Source organism: Manacus vitellinus, unplaced genomic scaffold, assembly GCF_001715985.3.
Source record: "Manacus vitellinus isolate BGI_N305 unplaced genomic scaffold, ASM171598v3 scaffold_5_pilon, whole genome shotgun sequence".
NCBI lineage: Eukaryota > Metazoa > Chordata > Aves > Passeriformes > Pipridae > Manacus > Manacus vitellinus.
In genome coordinates this window covers 29658115-29681486 of record NW_021940682.1, presented here as the reverse complement: position 1 = coordinate 29681486, position 23372 = coordinate 29658115, and the positions used below count along the sequence as shown (strand labels likewise).

Below are 23372 nucleotides of genomic sequence, written 5' to 3'. Positions count from 1 at the left end.
ACAGCAAAATGATCTTTGTAGCCATGACAGATTTGAAAATACACATAAACTTTACTTTTATGCAATCTTTGCATTGTGTTAGATCCCTGCCATTGCCCAGAACAAAAATTAAATACTACATTAAGGCTACCTGTATAAACACTCACCCTTGCTCAGTGCATTTTATCAGCAAAAGAGATTGCTGAGGATTTTCAGCTGACAGGAAAATCGACCAAATTATTTAGAGTTACTTTTGAGAAGAAAATACACTTTGGTAGGTGGCTCTATGGCTGAAATAAGCAGAATTAGGGAAAACCTAGGAAGGAAGGAAGGAAGACCCCAACCCTGCAAGTGAAGGTGCCACCAAGCATGGTTGCCACAGTCCCACCCTGGGATGGCTAGCACCTGGCTCACTGGGCAAGGGAACCTCTGTCCTCGAGGTATGTTTACCACACACCTTCAGCTCAGAGCACCATTTCCCCCCCCAACCCCAAATCAAGACAGGTCACTGGAGCTGTTTCTGAGGTTATTAGCAGCAGAGCTGCAGGGTTAAAGGTGTTCTGGAGAGCCCTTTCAAGCTTTCAGACCTCATTCAACTGGTCATCTTCAATGTTAGAGCTCACAGAACCCTGGCAAGGAACAGCAGCACTGGTGAAGCCACCAGCAAGGCAGTGGCAAGCACAACCCCAGAAGGCCAGTGAGTGCCTTCAATGTCAGTTATGACAAAGCTTGTTCCTCTTCTGTGTGAACCCCCATGGAGCAAAGGTGGCCCAGGAAGGCTTCTCTGATCAGATGTACCCAGCAGCAGGACCACAGAGGTGAGCTCAGAGCCCACAGCCCACCCATCTGCCTGCCCCAGAAGGCAGCTCCTGTCTGGGAAGCACCTCCTCAGCCTCCCTCCCAGATGACTAAGGATGATGGTGAGGAAGGCAGGCAGCTGATTGCCCCATGGCTGCAATTTCACAACTCTAACCATCTGTGGGCCACAACTGCAAGCTTCTTAAGCCTCAGGAAAACACATAGGAACAATTTCCAGATTGTTTGGGAGTGAGTGCAGCAGCTTCCCTGGGGCAGCAGCAGCTAAGTGCTCCTTTGCAGCTGCTGCTCTCAACTCTCTGGGCTAAATCTTAAGCATGAGAGCAGGCCCACAGAGTAGCCACAGAAATGATCTCAGTTCATCCCAAACACACCCACCCCGTGAGCTATCATCTTCCCCTTTTATGCAAGGTACTCTCTCTTCTCTAACAATGAGGATGGGAGAGAAGGGAGGGAAATGGCTAATTGTTGATAATTATCATCATGTTATTATGTGTTACTGCCATCTCAGCTATCAGATACCTCTCTCTCTTTGCACCCAACAACTCAGGTTGTACCTGCAGAATCATAGCAGTTGCTTTGGGCTCTACAGCTTTATAGGTCTGACTCTACCTCTGCTCAAAAAGAGATCAGCTGACCATCCCTCTCCATTTTTCTCAGCTCTGGAAGGACAGTCTATTTTAGGGGCCCAACCCCCAAACCACCAGCATTTTCCCAGGCCAGCTGGGTGCCCTGGTGAGGAATGCCAACAATCTGCCATCCCAGAGCAGAGCTGTCAGCGTTACTTCCCTACTGCTGAGCCCTCAGTCATCACTCGCATAAGGGATAAGTATGCAGCCCGTTGCCTTGTGACAAGAGCTGTGACTTTGTTTAGGAGCCAAGCACTAGGAAAGAGTACCAGGGAAACATGGCTTAGTGGAACAGGAAATATTAACGATTGGTGATAAAAATAAAAGACAAGCAGCCAGTGAACACCTAACTCAGCTGGAAGCACTGCTCTATGACTGGCTAAGAGTAGCCACAGATTCACAAAAAGCCAATAAAGAAATAGTTTTTCCAGTTCAGGTCTGACTTTTATAAAGAACAGAGTAATTTTTCATGTGTTCATCTGTGTACAAGAAAAGGCTCTAAGCAAAGCCATCTGCATATTGCAGTAGCTGCTGGCACAGGAAAGGGCATGGAGGAGTTTTCAGCTCTACAGATGGTTTAAAGAGCTGTCGTGAAAGCCCACAAAGACAGACAGCTCTGTCACCCTCCAGCAGCAGGTTAGGATAAGCAGGTTGGGTATAAGCTACTATAGCTTTGTGCATCAGTCATTTTTAATTTTTTTTTTTTCTGGTAGAAAAGCACATGATTGGGATGTTTCCAGTTACAAGGATTTCTCTCAAAACTCCTGTTTCTCAGTGAAATGGTTAAATGACAGCAGAATAGTAGAGAGAAGAAAATTATTCCCCCCCACCTTTTTTTTTCTTTGTGTGTTTTGGTCAAGGCAGGTACCAGGCTGGAAAAGCTGCATTAACACTGGATTCATATCTACAGAGTCCTTTCAAGTTATGAGACTGATAACCTCTCTTTGTCCTTGCCATCCGCAGTAAACAGAGGAGCTTAATCGCACCGGAAACAGGGAACAACTTGCAGATCCCTTCGTTCATAGTACAGTGTTTGCACAACGCCTGGTGCTGGGAATAATCAGAAACTGATTTAATAATCCGAAGTCATCCAAAGACTCTGCTAAATCCCATGTGAAGGCTAAGTGTTTTTGTCTTGCTCTTGTCTCCAAGGGGTGAGTAGCTGCACCATGATGAATTTTTAAGGCTGAAACTTGGCTGGCAGGGCAGTTGCCCACTGGGGTCTCCATCCAAGGACCCATGGCACTGATGGGGGATTGGACACTGCATGTGCAGGTGGATGTAAGGAAGATGCCTACCAAGCACAGAAAACGAAGCAGCTTCTGCTGTGAGAGGCAGCATTTCTCCACAGGGACAGGGCCCCTGCCTATGGAACGCTGCTCTTCGGCTCCCAAGGCATGACCTTGGGCAGGCGGCATGGGCTCTCCGGTCCCGAGTTTCCTCTTCTCCAAAACAGAGATATGATATACAAGTGGGCTGAGAGCCTTGCAGAGAGGTGCTATCACTGGTACAGGGAGTTATCATCCCCAGGCCCAGGTCCAAAGCACACAGCAACATGGAGAGCTGTTCCCTCAAAGGACCCTGGCTCTGGCACCCAAGCCAAGAACAGGTTATATTTGTTCTCCAAGCTGCAGGTTCACTGCTGTACTTTTACCTTTGTAAAAGGCAGTAGGTGCAAAAGATCCTGAAAGCTGAGCCTCAAAACCCAACAGAAATTACCAATAATGAAATAATCTTCTCCTAGATGGTATATGACCCAATTCTCAAGCCTCCTGCAAGTTATAATCAAAGCCATATGTACAGGCATAAATATCAGAAATATTTACAAAACACTGACAAGATCTTAAAAACAAAAGTAGTGATTTCTTCATCTCACTGGAAGCCTTACAAAACATGGGGCAAATTGTCTTGATCAAAACATTCTGCTGACCACAGAGTGCTCTATGCTTCATTGTAATGGTTAGTCATTCTATACGTATTTACTTGTTTGGTTAATCTACTATGGCTGCTCACAAACTATTGCAAGGCAAAGATTATGAAGCAGGGTCATTAAAAATTTCGTTTATGCAAAATCCACTGTGGTCATAGCACAATACAACACAATGGTAAATCAAACCCCCACCCAAATGACCATTTCCCCTGCACTGGCAGCTAGCATTGCCAGAGACATCTAATAGAATGACCAGGAAGGGCTGTAAAAGTGGCTAAAGTGCCTGTGATAAATCTATAATGGGGTAAATGCCTCTGCTTTGATGTTTTCCTAAAAACCTGAACAAACCAAGAAAAATCCTATGCACTTAAGCACAGAAGCCTCACTTTGGCTTTTTCTAAAGTCTCTAAGGAAAACTTGTAGGTGTTGCAATCCAACCAGGCTGCTGAGCAGAACACGAGCTTCATGTGGGTGCCAGCTACCAGCATGGGCTCGTTTCCCAGTGCTTCACCCAGAAGCTGACGTCCCTTTCCTTGTAAATTCAGTGTGTAACATTAGGCCAAGACCTACAAATAATCGAGTCCCACTCTGAGGTCCCAAACAGCTCCCAAGTCCTTTGGGTGTTAGAACACCTTGAAGATGTTCAGTTCTTAGCAGGACCAAAGGCACTTCTGCTCTGCTCACCTTCAGTGCAGAAGGCACAAAGAAAAGTTGTAAGGAGTGTGTATGAGGTTCCTTACCTCACACATCAAAAATCCCCCAGTGGAAAGACAGAAAAAACATTATCACAAACACCTAAAGTACTGTTTATAACTTAAAAAAAAAAAAAAAAAAAAGCTTATTTCAAATTTATAAAGGACTTAAGTTGAAAGTCTTCACAACAGTTAATTTTCAAAAAAAAACTATGTGTAGGTGTGGAAAGTAATTCAGCACTTTCTAGGAAGGGCTAGGATGCTCCTAGTCCTTTGACTGCCAGAAACAAGCAGTCAAAGAAGTAAAGGTTTTCATTTAGTTCTGGTCTGGGTTAAAGTACAAAAAAAATTGTTCCATTTCAGCTGTGCTGTGAATTCAGTGAAATTGCTAGAAACCATTCTGGTCTAGATTTCATTTTGGGGGTGGGGGGAGGGAAGACATTTAGACTGGTCTTCTTTCCTATTTTATTTTGCTCCGAAAGCATAAGCATTATTTCATCTTCCTCTTCCTCTCCCCCTCATTTCATTGGAAAATACGAAAGACCAGAATGTCAGTGCTATCCTAGTCACACACCATTGATACTGGCACAGATCATAGGCAAAGGTCTTGCTCTGGGTTTTCATTCCTGGGTTTTTTAAACTGAAAGAGAAGCAGCCACCATTTGTGAAAAAGGTCGGCATCTGTCCTAGTCTGGAAAAATTCCAGTTGATTTCAATGAATTTTGAATCAGCTCCAGATTTCCTCTCTGTACCCTGCATTGTACTTCAGATCAGAGAAAACTTAAGAGAAAACCCTAGTAAGACAATATTTCCCACTAGGAAAATAATGGCCCAAATTTCTAGGACCATTTCATATGTGAACAGTCTTATTTTACATCCTCCTAATCAAAATTTAAAGCAGAGAAACACTTTTTTTATGCACTTTTATAAAGATGTCACCATTGCTGCAGGAGCAGAAAGAACCACAAATTATTAATTTCTTGTTCTACTACATTTATGCCCTTACAGAGACACTTACTTATCACTGTTACTAAAAGCTCATAAGGGATATCTCTAACAGCTGTAAGCAACAGTGGGTCCTTCACTAGATAATAAATCCAGAGATGTTTAATTGGCTTTTCAAAGCTGCTGAGCACCAGCGCTTGTGAGGTCAGGTCTTTAAACTATCATTTGCGTATCAAATATTAAGTTCAAATGCCTACATTTTAGATGTTTACTACTGGAAAGAGAACTTGTACTTGTTACAGCAAAAGTGTTCTTATGGAAGAGGTTACTGAGACTCCCCAGTGAAGGCAAACAGCACCAACAAGTCTAGGTCAATGCATACTTTGTCACTGAAATTAGTACACTTTTGGAAGATGCCTGAAAGTGAGGACCTGCTGCAATACAAATACACCTCAGGGGAGTTCAAGGCATCCGAGCAGCTGCAGCTCTTGGAGACGCCCAAACAGCAGAAGTCATCGTATATTTTTCTTGTCATACCTCATTTCTTTTCCCACAAAGCTAGAAAAGAACAGGTCGGAGCTCACGCCGAATGGTGGAAGTGTTCTTTCTGGACTACTTTCAGGTAATTTGAAATTCAAACAGTGCTTAAGATACATAAAAAAGAGCAACAAGGCACATTTAATGCTTCGGTTTAGATTCCTACTGTCACACAGCAAGGCATTCACAGGTAAAGATTATGAGTCTGAATTCTGCGTCCCAAAGACCTGCTGTATGAGAACTGTGATGCCGAGTCTTACAGAAATCAGCTGGACTCAGTGTGGGTGCTCACACATCAAGCACAGCAAGGAGCAGAACTGAGGACTGAGACTCATAATTGTGCTATATATATATATATATAGATTAAGTGGAGCATCTAAGTGGATCTTTTTTCAGAGGGTATCTACACAGGTTCAAAGCGTTCCTCTTAGGCCCTTAGATTGAGCTTGACATTGGAAAAGCTTAGATCAGGCTTTAATCACAACAGATAGCCCACCAAACCAACCATTCTTCCAACATATCGAGAGCTCTTTCAATAGATACCTCTTTATTTGAAATGGAATGTATCTTGAAAAATATGAAAAATAAATCACATCTCTCAGAAATCATTTATGAGTCATATTTACACACAAATTTTTTTGACGACACTGATATTTCTTCTCAGAATAGGATATGCTAGAAAACATTTGGTACATCATTGCAGCTATAATTCAGAAGCTGGCGTTTGTACATCATGAACCTTAAAAAGGAGGAATTCCTTCTGGATGTCACAGAAACAACATCCACTTGATCTTCCTTTCTCAGTTTCTAAATTGTCTTGGTCACCAGAGTTTAGATTTTCTTGCTGAATCTGCCCCTTATTCACTTTCTCTTGGTTTTTGTGGTTTTGGTTTTTTGTTTTTGTTTTTGTTTTTTTTTTTTAGTTAAGACACATAATTTTGACCTTTTTATGAACTGACTGTCCCCACTTCTGGTACCTATATCAAGCATTAACCTGCGCTTTACAGCATTTTTGTTTATTCTCTAATGAATTTACTTCAGCCATGTGCTGTTAGATTTCTTTTTTTTGGTAAAGGGAATGACAATTTGATTTCTTTACTTTCAAAGCTCTGATAAGATGGAGCATGATCTGCTGGACCTATTTTCATAGCCATTGCTTACAAGGCAGTAACAGACAGTATTTAATCCAGAAGTTCAAATGAAGACCATGCAGTAGTAGAGGGACAAGACAAAAAAAAGACCAGAACTACCTTTTATAACATCAAACAATTTCTTGGTCTAAAATTACTATCAGTCCAAAAAAAAAAAAAAAAAAAACAACAAAAAACAACCGTGGAATTTAGAGCATGAGAAAGTTGTCAGACTGTCCACATCAGACAATTTAGCCTTATTTATACCAACAGGGCATGAGCCACACAGTCCGACTGTCCCCAGGGGACCCCAGCCAAATTGTTCCCATTCAGTTTTGAGGAGACAGTCCAGAGACACAAGGGGGAGGGTTCTTTACACCCATCCCACCAGCTCAAGGGGGATTTTGTGATGTGACCACCTCTCACACTAGGACTCTGGCTGACACCAAGGTTTTTAAACAGGTAACAGAGCAGGCAATGGCAACCAGCAAAAGTCTGTTGGTGAGCTACCTCAGTCCAAAAGCTTTTCAGAGCATCCTTCAGACCAACTTAAAACAAGAAACATAAGGTGAAATGGGACATTGACCTTGAACTGGTGAAAAGGAGCAGCAAATTCAAAATGAAAGCTATTTTCTCATACCTTAATGAAAATTTTATCACTAAAATTTTCATCTTTTGTTTTCAAAGTACAAGTACTTCCAGAAGAATAGTAAAATTTCAGCTTTAGACTACATCCATAGGCTTTTGTGGCATTCAGAGGCATTCACTGAGGACAAGAATATCTGCCTCTCTTAGAGAAATACGTATGTCTCTGATCACACAGGAATTAATTTTCATCAGTTACATTTATTCTTCAGTAGGCTAAAATGTATTTTAGTAGGTGAGATCAGTGATACGTCTATGTATCTGAAAAGGTGGATTAGTTACTCAGTAAACTGTAATTAATTGCTCTAAATAGGAGCCAAATTACAAATTACAGTCTATTTTGTAAGTCTTTGACTAGCTCATTAGAGAATCCCCTTGCAGCTCTAACATCCAAGCATTAGCAGAATGATAATGGCAGATGTACAGAGATGTGGAAATTGACTGTTATGATTGCCAAGACAGCAACTCTAATCCTAGAAGATGTGGGGCACCTTTGATTTTAATTAATCTCAAAATAATAACTTTGTTAGAACAGCTGTAATCTACCACCCCAAGTTCATCATGCAACCTTGTCAAGGGCCATATTGGAAAGAAGTGCTCAGGAGTAACTACAAAGAATCGTCAGGATCCGGGCTTTAATTCTGTTACCATGACGTGCTTTGCATGTCTAGGTATGTGACTCCAAAACCTGGGGGCAAGGGACAAAAGAAGAGGGCTAACACAGATCCCAACTTTTTCCTTACTGACTGAGCTTAAGCTTAGGGTGCAGAGGAAGGGACTGACACGCACAGCAGCCACTTCTAAGATCTTCCTTTGAGTATCACTTCAGCCTTTTGCTTTACAGAAACAGCTTGAACTTACAGAAACAGCTTGAACAGAGAATGTGGGGCTCTTGCTGTTAATTTACACCTCAGTTACACCAAAAAAACAGTCCTGGATGTGAAACTTTAAATGATTCTGTTTACATTCATGTAACTTGTAAAGGGGCCAAAAGTAATTTTCCTCACCACACTAATTAAAATAAATAGCTCCATGGCTCTGACTTTTTATCTTGAACCAGAGATAATTGGCCACATTGTTCTGTTCCATTTACAGCCTCCCCACTTCATTTAAACCAGAGAACCTGCTGTAGGGGCACACAATATGAAGCCACCCATCACTGAAGAGCCCAGTCCTAGAAAGCTCACCGGCCCACGCCCAGCTCCCTCCTCTACACCAGCAAAGAGCTCTGACCCATTACCGCCAGCATCGACAGCCAAACTCCCACTGACTTTTAAGAGACAGAGGAAGACACAACAGCTGTGCAATTAGCCCTTTGTTTTCCAACTTCATTGCTTAGTCAACGTTTTCAGAGGCAAGATCATACGCCTCTCTCAACATCTGACAGTGCTAAACACCAAAATTAGCCTAGTTCATCTCAGCTAGAGAGCAACCTTATGAAAACTGTGACCAAAATAATCCATTTGCACACCAAGACATATATAAAATGGATTTTAAACTATGGGCTGCTTTAATGCAAGACATTTAAAAACCGCCATGAAAAAGCAATACAGATTGACAGCCCAGATCATTTAAAAAACAAGCGTGCAGAGGGAGCCCTGAACTTGGACAGTAAGAAACCTTCGTGAACGCCTCAGCTCTAGCCCGCCAGCCCAGGAGCAAGCACATCACACTGATAGCTGGAATCCAACTCAGATTCCTGCATCACAAAAGAAGTTGGTCAGGTTCTCCTCTGCTCATACATTAAACAGATGGGTTTTAACCTCAGAATAACAAGCAACATTGCTTTTTGAATAGTCAAGCATGAATAACTTTTTACCATCTTCCACCACGTTTAATATTTTAAAAGGCAATAATTTAAACCTCAGACTACAATTGTTATTCTCATTAGAGAAAACAGATTTCATATGCAGTATAGGTTTCACATTTTCCATGTTAGTGGAATATAGTGTATTTTGGATAAAAAACGGATAACTTTCGTCAAATTGCACACAGCCAAACTACCCAGAACTTTTTTAGTTCCTTCAGGGAGCTAACATGCATATTGTTTTTTCCTTTGCTTTTATGATACAGCCTACATTCAGAAATATCCTGCAAACAAGCCTTAAAAAAAAAAAAAAAAAAAAAAAGAGGAAAACAAACCCAAAAGAAAACAACTCTAATAAATAAAATACATTAAAATAAAGTTACAGTACATCATGTCTTCTAGAAATCCCATCGCACCAAAGTATCCTTTCCAAGGTTCATAAATAATAGATTTGAAATGCTTCTCGGCACCGAGGGCGGCAAAGCAGCAGCAGGCTGGGGTTCAGGATTTTGAGCCGCTTCTTTCCGGTCTACCTGCCCCTCCGGCGCTTCCCCAGTTTCAGACCCCCTGGCGCAGGTCCGCCACGAACGCTCTCAGTCCCGCTTCCCCGAAGCGCTCCGTGAACGCAACCTGCAGTGAGACAGAGAGCAGAGGGCAGCCCGTGAGGCGAAGCAGCGGCACCGGGAGCGGGCAGTGCCCGGCGGGAGCGGCGCGGGGCCGGTCCGTACCTGCGCTAGGCGGAGTTGGACGCGCCGCGGAGGCGCGGGCCGTGGGGCGCCGCCAGGTGTTGCTGCTTCTGCCGGGTGGAGCGCACGGCCAGGATGGCCTGGCGGTTCTTGTACTGCACCATCTGCAGCGTGATCGCCGCGTTCCAGCCCTGCTCCTGCGCGCACCGAAAGTCGATCTCCTTGCCCTCGGCCATCACCACCGTGAAGTATACGTACTTGCCCTTCCGCTCCACGCAGTCCACCGTCTTCATGTTGGAGAAGTGAAGCTCCTTGATCTTGGCCGCCGGCTCGGCCGGCAGAGGCGGCTGCTGCTGTTGCTGCGGCGGCGGGGGGTGTTTGGGGGGGATGAGGAGCAGCCCCTCCTCGGTGAGGATGCAGCGCTTCTTCTTCCAGAGCTGCAGCAGCCCGTCGCTCCTCTTCTCCAGCATGCCCTCCTTCACCGCCTTGCAGCCGCCCTCCAGCATCCTTCTGGCAGGGTTAGGCGGCCTCCCGTCCGCAGTGGGCTGGGCTCGGGGGGCAGAGCCGGCACCACCGAGGACTCTCCGCCGGGCGCCTGGCTCCGAAGCGGAAGGGCCGGGAGCGCCCGGCCCGCAGGAAGCGCAGCGGCCCGCCCGTGCCGCGGCGTGGGCGGGCGGCGGAACCTGCCGGTGCGGGGCGGCCGGGGCCTGTCGGCGGCTTTTCCTGCGCCTACACGCTTTTTGAACGCGCCTCTCCCACCCCAGAGTGACACCAGCGAAACGGCGGCTCCTCCCGCCCCCGGCGCGGGGAAGCCACCGCACGGTGCAGAGCGGAGCGGAGCCGAGGGGCGCGGCGGAGCAGCCCCGCCCGCGAAGCGGGGCCGGGGGCTGCGCTCCCAGGCAGGGGGCCCTGCCCGGCTCCCCGCCCCTCCTCCAAGGGGCAGTGGCCACGGCAGAGCTCGGCGGTGCTGAGGCAGGAAGGGTTTCCCCGCCGGTAGACTAATGCAGGGAGGTTAACAGGACAATTCAAATGCTCTATAGCGCTCGTTTGCCTTCCTCGGGGTGTTCCAGCAGCATTTGTTTGAAACAGATTTCCTCAGCCTGACCCCGTGGGGAATAGCAGCAAAGGGCCCTCCTTCTCCGTGTTTTTGATTCAAGCCCAGTATAACCGGTGCCAATTTTTAGCAACACCCTGATATTTAAGGGATCATCGTTCCATTAAACAAAGGAAACAGCCTGACACACACAACCTGGTACAACGGCTTGATCCCTACGCTTCCGAACGGCTTCCCGCTGTGCTGGGGAGAAGCAGCTTCAAATGTGTATATATATATAAAAAAACCTCTACTTCCTGCAGCACTTCCAGTAATATCTAAAGAAAGCAAGTATCCATATCACTTCCCGAAGTAAACAGTAGAACCTGGGCACTTGGAAATTGTAAAAGCAGACTAGGGAAAACAAACAAATAAAGAAACAAACCCAAACTGGCAACAGCTACGACCATTTATCTGCTTTGTTGCCACACATTTGCTTATTGTTCAGATTCTCCCCCAAGGTTAGCTTTTCAATAATTTTATTTGAGCAGAAAAGTGACCTAAGGTTAATATGAAACTATTTTTTAGTCCTTTGATGTATTAGATGTAAATCAAAAGCCCACACAGCTGAATTTGACAGCACATTATGGCCAAAGTAAACTGAATGCTGGAAGTTTCATACTACATTTGAGAGCACTGTTTTTAAACATGCATTTATCATGGCCCCAAAGAAAACCTCCTTTGCAGTAATCTTGGCAGCTAGTAAGCAGGTCATGCTGCAGCATGTGCTGTGCTCTAATAGCACATTAGGGAAAAAAAATCAACATTAATGATAGCTTTAATGGAGTTTATCTTTGATAACATTTTTAAAGGATTTCCTTTTTAAATCTTTTCCTCTTGACGTTCAAAGTTAATTTTGATAAATTGTTGAGGTGTAAACAATTAAGGTAATAACAGCAATTAGAATTTAGCTGGTTCACCCTTCCTGAGGTAACTGGAAGACACTCAAATCAGTAACAAAAGCAAATTGGCTAGCCACAAACTAAACAAAAAAAGAGAAATTAATATCTTAAAATATCCATTTATGTAAAGAATAGTCCTGTCTCCTTAGAGCTGAATAGATATGCTCTAAGATACAGTTCATTCTCACAACCATCCTATGCCCATTTTAACAGAGGCACATGCTGATTTTCCAAAGATTTGAACACCATTCACTACTGCCTCAATCTGCAGTTCAATACCATTTGAACCTAAATTCCACAGCACAAATATCTGCACCTTCAGCTGCTGGTGCATATACAAGGTGCCTCACAAATGGCCTTAGTGACATCCCTTTTCACCTGATATGTTTTGCACCTACTCCTTCACTCCTAATTAAGTCTCTGCTCATGTGACACACTTAACTTTGAAAGTGTCCAGCTAAACCAAACTGGTTAAAATGCATTCACCTATACAGAGCAGCTTAATTAAAATACCAAGTTTACATAAGGCATAGGACACTGGCCTACACCTACGCAAGACCAATTTCTAACAATTCACCTGTTCAGTTCTGGTTGCTGCTCCATCGCTCTAAGTGAACAGCCATTTGATTCCTAGTAAATGCATTAACCAGTAGTGTGGAAATTCGCATTAGATTCAGCAGTCCCACATGTGACAGTGTGTAACAAGCATTCAAGAACTTTCCCACCCTCGCAGAACACTGCACTGTAACACTTAGGGACAATAGCACACAACCTCTATCTATATACTTTAATGTGAGCTTTTTCGCTTGTTCTCAGTACTAAGAGTAAATTGCAGTTAACCAAAGGAAAAAAGTGAGACTAGTGTGGAAGGACAAATGTTTTCATCAAATATACTGGAGAAAGGGACTAAATTCATTCCACTTTGCCCTTTCATGACATAAAGTTCTCTGAAGCATTGAATGTGGGATTTTTAACCCAACCCTAAACACTGAAGGACATACTCTGCTTATGTATAGACTTACAACAACTGTTTATTCCTGGTGAAATTCACCTAAGCATGTGATCAGAAGCAAACATGCAAAACATCCATTTAAACTTGTACTCTGTAAGCCAACAAATATTAACAGCCATTTAAAATACACTACATTTGACTAAACCCACCAAAAGCTAAGAGAATGGGGTAAGATGAAATACTGACAATTACATGGTAAAAGAACAAGATAACCCAATTTAATTGTGCAGAGTTTGCTAGTAAAGGATAACAAACTTCATTTTCCTAGATGCAAGTCAAAACTGAACTTTTGTAAATATTTGTTACTATTTTGAAAAACCACATTCAGTACAGTTAAGCACACTACATTATCCCAGTGAGATTTTACTTTCCTTGTAATATACATTTAAACCACTACAATTTTATTAAATGTTCCACATCTGCTACCTTTATTGCAGTTTCACTGAAACACCATGCAGGTTCTGCATCCACCCAGAAATGGCTGATGAGAAGATGCCTCCTACTGTCAAACCTGAGATACTACAACCTGAAAAAACACCTAATCTGATTCCTTGAAAGCCTCTACCATGTGAGATATATGTATTTCATACTGAATTTTTCCTTTTCTGTGTTCAAAGTTGATACTGGTAACAGAAATGCTTTCTTGTTAAATACTCTGGTCTCCTGTATCGTAACCTTCCTAACTTTGTTGAAATTTTGTATGTGCAACCTTAATTAGAGAATAATTATGGTTGAGTATTTAAAGTCTTCTTTTTAAATCCCGAGGCAAGTTAAACATTGTTTTGGGAAGTGACTGTGAAAAACTAAAAAGCTCATATTTTCCTAGTGTTCTGCCAGAATCTGCAGACAGCAGCTTGACATCACCTATCAACTATTAGTTTCAAAGGGATGCTAAACGTATCCTGAGCGAAAACCCTGAAGCATCATAACTTCTTCTGAGAAGTGACTAAAACAGAAAAAGGGTTAAGAAGGAAACTTAAATGAAATATGAGCTGGTCATTGCTAAACAGAAGGAAAATGAGGGAGAAAATAAGTCAGGGGAAATTTCATGAGAAATACATGACAAATAGATGTGTTGCAATATGTCATTAAAGCAAGTGGACAGTAAGTGGCTAATCCTTAATGGATTTTCTTGACCATTACTATCTCCCAGTAATTTCACTGCAACTTGCTGCTGACAGAACACTGAAACACTGAACAGGTGATCTCAGGGAGAGACTTTTCTTTTTATGAACTCCATCTCACAGACAGCTGTATATACCTCCTTCTTCCAAAAATATTAAAAAAGTACTTAAGCACACATTGTAGAGAAAAACTAGTCTGTAAAGGGATTTAAGTTTCTCAGACTTGACCACCACAGTAAAACATTCTGCAAGTTCAGAACATACTGTTTCTCCACTGCAGGGCAAACATAAATTTGGGCAATTACAACACTGAAGGACATAGAAGCCAAGTTCATAACAGGGTTTAAGCACCTCCTGTAGCTGCAGAGCCAACTCATGTTGTCAATTTACATGCTTTAGTTAAATGCCTGTGAACAAAAGAACCCTTCTGCCGCAGCCCCTCACGCCTTGTACACCCATTTCTGGTATACACCAAGCAGAGCCAAATATAGAATAGCTTATCTGTACTTTGTGTGTCATCCTGCCTGCTTTACTTGTTCTGATTTTCCTAAAAAGCTGAGAAACAAGTCACATGTGGAAGACTACTAGGCCTTGCCAAAGGTCTAACAGGAGGATTTAAAGAGCAATGAGATAAATCTTGTCCAACATCCCACATGGACAAACTTCAACTCCTCTTGCTAGTGTATAGAAGTAAGACTTACTATTTCCAGTAGGGAATTTATGTTCTCTTCAGGTAAGCATTAGGAATTATTTCGACACCTTTTTGAAAACTTGAGGGGAATCAGTGCATCTCAAACAGAACCGAGCAGTTATTAAGAAACAAAACTGGAGGTGTGGTAGCAACAGTTTCTCCAACCTGCACAAGAAAGTCTTGGATTGAAGGAGGACACATCTGCACAGAATAAAGGAAAAAGTGCTGTAGAGCTGAGTCTACCTACTTCAATATCCATGCACCTGTAGCCCCAACCTAGCAGACCATGAAGGCTGTTCCATACAGAAATGCCTTCATTATCAGGCTGCCCCCTCTGTACAGAGGGGTTTAGCATTTTGCTTCCTTAAGCCACTGAGAATGCCACACCAGAATCCTCTGCCCAACAGGAAGCATCTGAGAAACAACTGCTGCATAGATACTTTAGGAAATAAAAAACTTTCAGCAGACAAGTTAATCACCCATCCGTATATAAGCTTCCCATCGATTTCCAAGTCAGGTCTACAACAACTAGCCTTAAAACACAGGGAAAGTTGAAGTACCAGCTGGAAGGCAAAGATGAACACATTCAATTTCTGTATTTTTCTATATTCCAATGAGGTTTTCACTTAAAAACCAAAACATGTCAAAATTACAGTATCTGCCATTAGCTTGGGAAACATCAGTTCCAAGAATCCAAGTAAGAATCCAAGCTTATGAAGCTAGTTAGCTGTAGGAGACATTGGTAAGCAGCGTTGCTATGATAGTGTTCATGTAACCAAAGGTAACACTTCGAACTGCACCTGACATCACCCTTCTCCAAAAAGTAAACCCTCAGAATACTAACCTTAAATTTGGTCTCCTTTATTTCAGGATGCTGTTGGGTTTTTTTAATTATTATTTTTTTTAACACAACCAAAATTTTATCAAACAGGCAAACTCTTTAGTGCTAATGTAATCTAATCTGGATTGCTAAAAGTATAGAATTATGAAGAACCATCCCCTCTCCATCAAGTATAAACTCTGAGCACACTTCACTGTCATTCAAGTCTCATTAAATTCTCCTACCTCTTCCCTCACCAACCTCCCACTTTTCTTCAAGATAAGTCACCCTTTGATACAGCAACCAAAACTGGACAGAAGACACCATTTACACAGATGCTAAACTTTGGTGTGGTACTGCAACTACTGCCCAAGAAATTCCATTTCAGTGACATATTTTCCTAGCATGAACTTCTTAACATGGTAACTTATCCTTCTCAAATACGAAATGAGGACATGCTCTATGTGAAAAGAATGAGTCATAACACTCCAATCAATGTTGAAAGTTTAATGTTCCTGCTACATACTGCCTTTCAGAACTGCTAAACAACAGTGTCGTTGATAACAAAACTATGTTAAGCACCAGAAGTTTTTATTTAACCAATGCCATAAGAAATGGCACCTTATTTATATTTTATCCTTCCTTTTCCTGCAGTCTGGAGACCACAAGAACTGCTGCTTTAGAACTAGCAAGTCAATCCAGAGAGAAGCTTACCAAAATCTGTCAGTAAAAATGGATTCATGGCCCTGGATCTTGCAGGCTGCAGGTGTGCCTTGACATGTACCAACTCCCCTTTTGAAATATTGTATCCCACTGTATGTTATGAAGATGTTAAACGAGAAAGCAATCAAAGAACAAGCCAAATTTGTTAAGTACAGTGAATTTTGAAACTTAGACAACTTTTAACAGTTCATTTTCTTTTTAAGATACGGATTCCAGATGCTGTTAGCAAAAATGGGCTAGATCTAAGTAAGGACTTCAGAGACTTCGCATGTCCAGAAGTATGAATCCCGAAGCCCCATATTAATGACTGCTCAAGCTCATAACATGCCAATAGTTTGGTCTCCACATACCCTGAAGTTTAAACTTAAACCTGGGAGATGCTCAGCAAAGAGACCATGTGAAACCCAAACACCTGGCAGGGTCACCGCCTCAAAGGACACGCATATTCTGGTATCACAAGAACACAACTACACCTACTTTAACACACAGCTACTAGAGAACGATTGTTAACCTTTCATAACCGCGTTTTTCTATGCTATGATATATGTGTTACCTAAAAAACACCCAAGATCACAGCTTCAACAGTCCTATTTTATATACAGCTATAGATAACATGAGCTCCTTTTCCCAAATCCATGGATATCCTGAGAGGGACAAAGCCCGACAGGGATTCTGAAATGAAGCAGTGTGATATTTAAACCTTCAAGGCATTAAAAATAAGAACAAATAAAACAAAAAACAGTTTAGTCAGAGGACACTAGGCCCACATCCTCTCAGGGGGCCTGATGATTCAGAAGGGCACTTGGGATAAGGTTCATTCTGCATTACTTACCCTCCAAGCAAGAGACACGCTAGAGAAACTCTTCTACCAGCCCTATCCTCATGTTATTGACTCCTGCTTGCCCTGGTCTTTCCAAACTAAGTCAGTATAGGAGTGGCACAAAAAAAAAAAAAGTAGCTACTGCAGAAATAAATCCACAGATAGCTGGACATTTCTTTCCAATCCTACAAGACCCTTCTATGCCCAAAAAAGCTCTCTAACTACTTATTTAGAAGATCAGAACTGATATAGTTATCTGTGAAGGACAAGACTGCACAGAGTACAGTAGCATGCTACTGACTGGGAAAACTCAGCATCATCCAGCACCTCCACTAATAGGCTAGAGGCAAGGTTAGAATGAGAAAGGTCTTCTAGCCCCTGTGTTTCAACTGAGAATAAACATCCAATATGGACAAAAGTATGAACCAGAACATGCCATAACAAGCACATGAACAGAACACTAGGTGAAGAAAGAGGAATTCTTTCCAGTTTGTTTCCTCCTCCACAGATGAAACAGTGAGGACAAACTAGAATAGAGCTAAGTGTTCTAGCACTCCCTTCGGCTGCAGGGTAGGTTTTGTTCAGGATAACATAGCTCTGTTCTACACAGACTGAAAATCCAAGGCACTTTGCTTCAGATTTCATACTAATATGCAATGCCTTAAAGTCAGGCACGGCAATACCGAAGTCCTTTATCAGATCTAGCCCCATTTCTAAGGACTTGTCTTCTCTAAAATGGCAGTGTGGACCAATCACTGGAACATCTAGCTCAGATTCACAAGTATCACACTGCAAACAGAAAGTACTGATCAAACTTTCCAAACTACTGTGTTTGTTTTTCAAATGCTATATAACTTACTTGTCAGTAATTATCAACGTTTGTTTCAAGTAAAACATGAACTGCAGCATGTAAGATACATCTTACCAGTTTACACGTGCAGATACAAACATAATAAAACAAGACTAGCTTCTGAAAATACTAGGTTTTATTCACACCCCAGTGGTAAACAATAACCTTAATATGATGACTAGGTTTCTTTTGTAGATCACTGTGTCACATAAAATACAAAACCCATAGCATAAACAAGCTGACAGTTATGAATGTTTAATGTGGTCTCATTGGAAATTAAACAAGTTATACTAGTCTTCTCAAGTAGTCAAATTCAAAATGCATCATCATCTCCTAGTTAGTACAAGTCACTGCCATTTCTATAACAAAGTAATGAAGGCACAGCTAGTGCAAGCAGACTTAAACCCGTTCAGACTACTGGGCTGAAAAATACTTTGGTTGGTTCTTCAGGAGAGAGTTTTCTCTAAACAAATATTGGTCTCAGTTAACAGTTCTGATAATCTTCACAGCTGCAGTCTAATAGCTACATGACAAAGACTTCACAAGAACCAAACTATGTAGCAATGAATTAACATTCATGCTTTAGGGAATTTACTGCATTCTACATATTGGCAGAAAATTATACTGTTAAAATGCTAGGTAGATTGAACCTACATTTTAAACTGGTTCTTATGTGTTTGATTTCTTTTTTTAACAAATTGGTTACTTAATTCTACCAAGATACAAAACATAAGGCTGTAAGTAACTAATAGTTGTGTTTAGGCTATTACAGTGCAGGTAATCCTCAAGGCCACATACACACTGCTTCACTGCTGCTTGCATTCTGCTGGGTTTTGATCCTTCTGTTGAGAAAAAAGGAAACATTAGTTTACAGAAATCTGAACTTTAAAAGAACTATCAATATTGCTAAACATGTGTTCATAAGCTGCAGTATTCAAGTTCTTCTTCCATCTTTTCCCTTGCACTAATTGTCTAGTATTAGCAATACTGCTTTCTTTGGACACAGCATTTATTTTGGCTTTCTTAGTGCATTGGTATACAATCCAGAACAAAAACCTGTTCAGAACCGAGTGTGGCAAAACACTCTGAAAGACACTGTAACTGTAAAAAGGAGAAGCGTTACATGTAGTAACAAACAACCCAGCTCAGAAGAAGCATCCAGGCCTTCTACTCAGTTTAAGACAAAACAAACTTCCTATGGGCAGTAAAAAGGGTATGGTCTTATTCCAGAAGCCACCCTAGAGCAACCACCCATTAGATCAGAGACTAATAATGAAGATCACTACATCTGTACAATTGTGAACAACTCAAAAGGTAGCTTTCGGGAAGGATGAACTGGTAAAGTTGACTAAACTAATGTGATTTGGAGAGCAACTCCAAATCACAGGATATTCTTAACACTCTGGAAACGTCTAACAAATTCCAGTTGTTAAAAAATTCTAACATGGAAAATTTCTTCTGTTACAGTGAAACAGAAAACCAACAATGTCACAGTAATACAGGAATTTAAGGAAAAGGTTTTTTGGGGGCAGAGTTCAAATGCAAGTTTTACTCTAATACCTTGGTCTGGATAGCTATTCTAGGACCACAGTGCTTTAATAAATTCAGCTGCCTTATAGCCTGCGATCAGCTTACAACTATTTATCCTTATGTCAATACTCTAATCGTACCACCACTGTTTCTAGCCCTCTGGCAGTTCTCTCTGAAACTGAGTATGCAGTCTTGCCCTTTCTCAGTTCTGTTTCTCTAAGAAAAGCAATATGCGAAATGGTCAAAATAAGAAGCCCAACTTGCAGATGTTTCATTTTGATTCCAAAACTTCCTTGACTAGGAAGCAATTTGAATACACTATAGCAGATGAAACATCACCAAGAGGCTGTACATTTTCATTAACAGTTCTTAATCTATGCCTTAGATTACGTAATTCTTTCAATAGTACTTTGATAGTAGCTCAAACCACTGCTACTGAAAAACACAGTGCCTCCTCATTTGAAATGGCAAGGATATTTTACAGCAGGCATTTCAGAGTACTTCAGACTTCATTTCCATGACTGCAACTTTCACCTATTACCACCAGATGTTTTTAGCTGGCCAGATGTGCCTTTCCCTCAACTATTAAAAAGGTATGAACTAAGTGGTTCACAATCATTTTTCCAGCCTGATTAGTGATTTGCCCTTCCTATGGATTAAGAAACCTGTCAATTGCGCTTGGCTCTTCACATTTTAGTACTTGGCTGAAGATACATTCCTGAACCTTGACTTTTGTTACCTTAAACAATAAAAGACTTGCTATTTATCTCCCTTGAAAAAGCCTCAGTTTTGTATTCTGCTGGGAAAATCTGTGCCAGAGCCAGCTTGTAATATGTTTCCAAAAACTGAACCTGGATACGCAGTTCTCTGCATCTCCTTACAATCACTACAGAATATTTACATCATTAGCAGCAACTTGCTGCAAGACAAGTTTATAGAAAACCAAGCCTGACTAACCTCAGTGCTCAAAGTCAAAAGTTACTGTAACAAAATGATTCTTGGAGAAAAAACTTTGTAGAAGTTTCTCTGTCAACATTAGTTTGTTCGAACCAGGACTGAAACGGCCTCAGCCAAAACACACTCACTATAGGAACTACTGATTAAATACTTAAACTAAAATAAAAATTTCATGTACATAAAACTTTAAATATCCATATGTGTACACAAACTTCAAACATTCATTTTAATGCCTTACTTTTGGGTCATAATCAGGATCATTTTCTTCATCTGCTTCTTCTTCTCCCTCCTAAAAGAAAACACTTGTTTATATTTCTCTAGCTTATTCACATTCAGCCTCCTGAGCCATTTTCGTGAAAATTAAGATGAAATTATATTCAGAAATACATTCATTACAACTTCATGCTATACATATTGTATTAGCTAACCCTCCACAAAGCATGCCATCTTTTGACATCAGTTGCAACTTAAATTTGTATGATACCTTACGGATTGTCTTAGTTTGGTTTCCATTTTCTTGTTATTCTGTTGTTTTTAAAAAATTATTCATCCCAGATCCACAAAATAATATGTTGTATCTTACTTCCTAAGTAATTCTTAAACTTAGTGTCCAGAGCTTTCAAAAACAAAAGGAACTCTTATTCACATAACAAACTACAACAGAGAAAACATTTGAACCAAAGGCATCTGTCGTCTTACCTCGTCATCTGCCTCTTCACCTTCTTCATCATACTAGGAGAGAAAATAAGTGGTTTTGAAAGCATCATAAATGCAGCCATTTATAGCTCAACTACAGCCAGATAACTCAAGCAGATGGCAAAGACCACACTGTATGGTGCTCTTGACAGAAGTTCCTGTATCTGCCAAACTTAAAAATGCTGTATGCATCAGCATGAGCAATGTTTAACTTCTCAAGCCAAGCAAGCTCCGGCAGAGGAGACAGCCAGAGCATCCCTTTCCGCAGCACTGGAGGAGCCATTAGACTGCGGTACCACTTGTGGCCAGCAGGAGGCCGTGCAGCCCACAGCAATCCATAGCCAGCTCCTCCCTCCTCTGCATCCCCACCCAAGGCTTTGGACCAAGGGCTAACAGTTTAGATTCTAAAAATTACATGTAAGACAGACATATCTAAGCTATCTTAACTGTCAAACTGTCCTTGCTTAAGGGGAGGCAAGGGACAGAAAATATTTTACCTGTATAAAATTCTAGGGGGCTTTGTGGTTTGTCGATTTCAAGCTTAGCTCTTTAAATGCACTTAATTTAAGCTTTTGCAGAACTTGCTTTGAGTGTTTTGGTATGCTTTGAATGTGCTTATCTAGCAATTTTTAGTAAGAGTGCACTCTTGAAAGGATGAGGCCTGAATCTCATGAAGCTTGGTATCCCAATATCACTACAAGCACAAAGAAGAGCTGAGCAACTAGATAAACAGACTGATTTGTTCTCTGGCAGTTCATTATAATTCTATCAAAGTATTTGGTACACCTCTCTACAAATGCCTTTACACAAAATTCTGCTAAGACATCCTCTAGAGGTTCAGCTTCCACCATTACTTTTGCCACAAAACTCTGAAGTCACTACTTCAAAGATGAATTACTTTCATGCTTCTCTTTACTCAACACTCTAGGAAGCTCTGCTGAAATCAACATTGATGCATCCCATCTAAAGATACCAATGTCAAAAATAACCAAAGTCTTTAAGCAGCAATATTTCAAAGTTTTTAGTGTTTGGAATGAACACTATACTTACGTCATCATCATCATCTTCAATAGCTTCTCCCGTGAAGTACAATACTGATCGGGGGACTATACGTTCACGCAAGAAATGACCTATTTCAAAGTCTGCAGCGAGGATTGCCTCAGAATCATCATCCTGCATAAAACAACATTATTTCCTAAACCATACGGTGATAATAACTACTTTTAACAGATAAACACAAATTGCACAGATTTTGATGGGGTCAGATTTATACAAATCCCATGTACTGATTTTTTTGTTTCAGGACCTGCTTTAGAGAATTGAAACTGAGGAGCCAAGTTTGACACTTTAAACAGCCCACCTACATTATGCAGTGGGAGGCTGCTGCATCAGTAAGCTTAATTATACAAAATTCTGGAGTTTAACTTCTATTCTTCCCCCACCCCCGACTTCCTTTTGTTCCAAGTAGAAAGATTGTTTAATCTTAGTCCCATAGACTTCAGTTCATACGCACGGTACCCTTAAAGTAGCCAGGTGAGCCCATCTCAAAGATTTTACAACCTACTTCTGATTCCTACAGTGCATCTCCTCCATGATTCTCATTATACAAGCCAGTGTGAAGCACCTGAACACCTAAAATACTCTCTGATCCAGTCCCAGTCTCTCAATCCTTTTGTTTTCACACCAAGTGTTCCGCTGTCTTCCATCTGAGAATTATCTTCAATTCAAAAGGCTTCTTTTCTGGGTTTTTTTTTTCTTTTTAATATTGTGAACATAGTTTTTGGTGTCCATGCCAACTGGAGTTCTAACTGCATGCCTCTGGAACCTCAATGTCATTTCTCACTCAAGCTGCATAAGGTATTCCTTCCCAACTGCTGAGTATTTTTGGTAGTTTTTCTCCTAACAAAACCACGGCTTATTGCCACAGTGAGCACACAGAAAAGTGGGTTCTCGCAGGTTTCTATTATTGTTTTACTACTTTCTCCAAGAGTTAATAGCTCGGGAAACTTTCAACAGAATAAAATACAACCAGATACATTCAACCATTAGATAAAATCATCTAAACAATGCCTAAAGGGAAAGACTTACAACCACCCATTAGATCAGAGACTAATAATGAAGATCACTACATCTGTACAATTGTTAACAACTCATAAGGTAGCTTTCAGGAAGGATAAACTGGTAAAGTTGACTAAACTAAAATCTACCACCCAACTCAACAAACACTCCTTCTAATAAAGAAAACTCAAATACATACTAGTCCTCACAGGTGTTATAAGTTAAATATGGAGGCAGTTAAAGCTGAAGCCATTTAACAACTTCCCATACAATTTTCACAAACACGCCATCACCATATTT

The 23372-nt window shown here is 41.3% G+C and overlaps 2 protein-coding genes across 3 annotated transcripts in view; both read right to left on the bottom strand.

Moving 5' to 3' along the window:
• Positions 1-6056: 6056 nt before the first annotated feature.
• On the bottom strand, positions 6057-10345 carry PHLDA1 (pleckstrin homology like domain family A member 1). The gene is made up of 2 exons (XM_025895975.2): positions 9839-10345; positions 6057-9740 (listed from the first exon to the last, which is right to left on the bottom strand). The coding sequence occupies exon 1, from the start codon at positions 10300-10302 to the stop codon at positions 9844-9846; it is 459 nt and encodes a 152-aa protein (XP_025751760.1). The 5' UTR covers positions 10303-10345; the 3' UTR covers positions 6057-9740; positions 9839-9843.
• A 2459-nt stretch (positions 10346-12804) lies between these two features.
• The window catches only part of NAP1L1 (nucleosome assembly protein 1 like 1), a 36543-nt gene continuing 25975 nt past the window's right edge, over positions 12805-23372 (bottom strand). For both annotated transcript variants that reach the window (XM_029963606.1, XM_029963607.1), the window contains exons 12-15: positions 22065-22187; positions 21018-21050; positions 20557-20607; positions 12805-18673 (exon numbers count right to left, since the gene is read on the bottom strand). In XM_029963606.1, the coding sequence (XP_029819466.1) occupies positions 18638-18673; positions 20557-20607; positions 21018-21050; positions 22065-22187 (243 nt within the window). In that variant the 3' untranslated portion in view covers positions 12805-18637. The remainder of the gene's footprint in view (positions 18674-20556; positions 20608-21017; positions 21051-22064; positions 22188-23372) is intronic.

What these genes read in the sequence shown, in the direction of transcription:
- PHLDA1 (XM_025895975.2), bottom strand. Translation starts at nt 10,302, where the DNA reads ATGCTGGAGGGCGGCTGCAAGGCGGTGAAGGAGGGCATGCTGGAGAAG.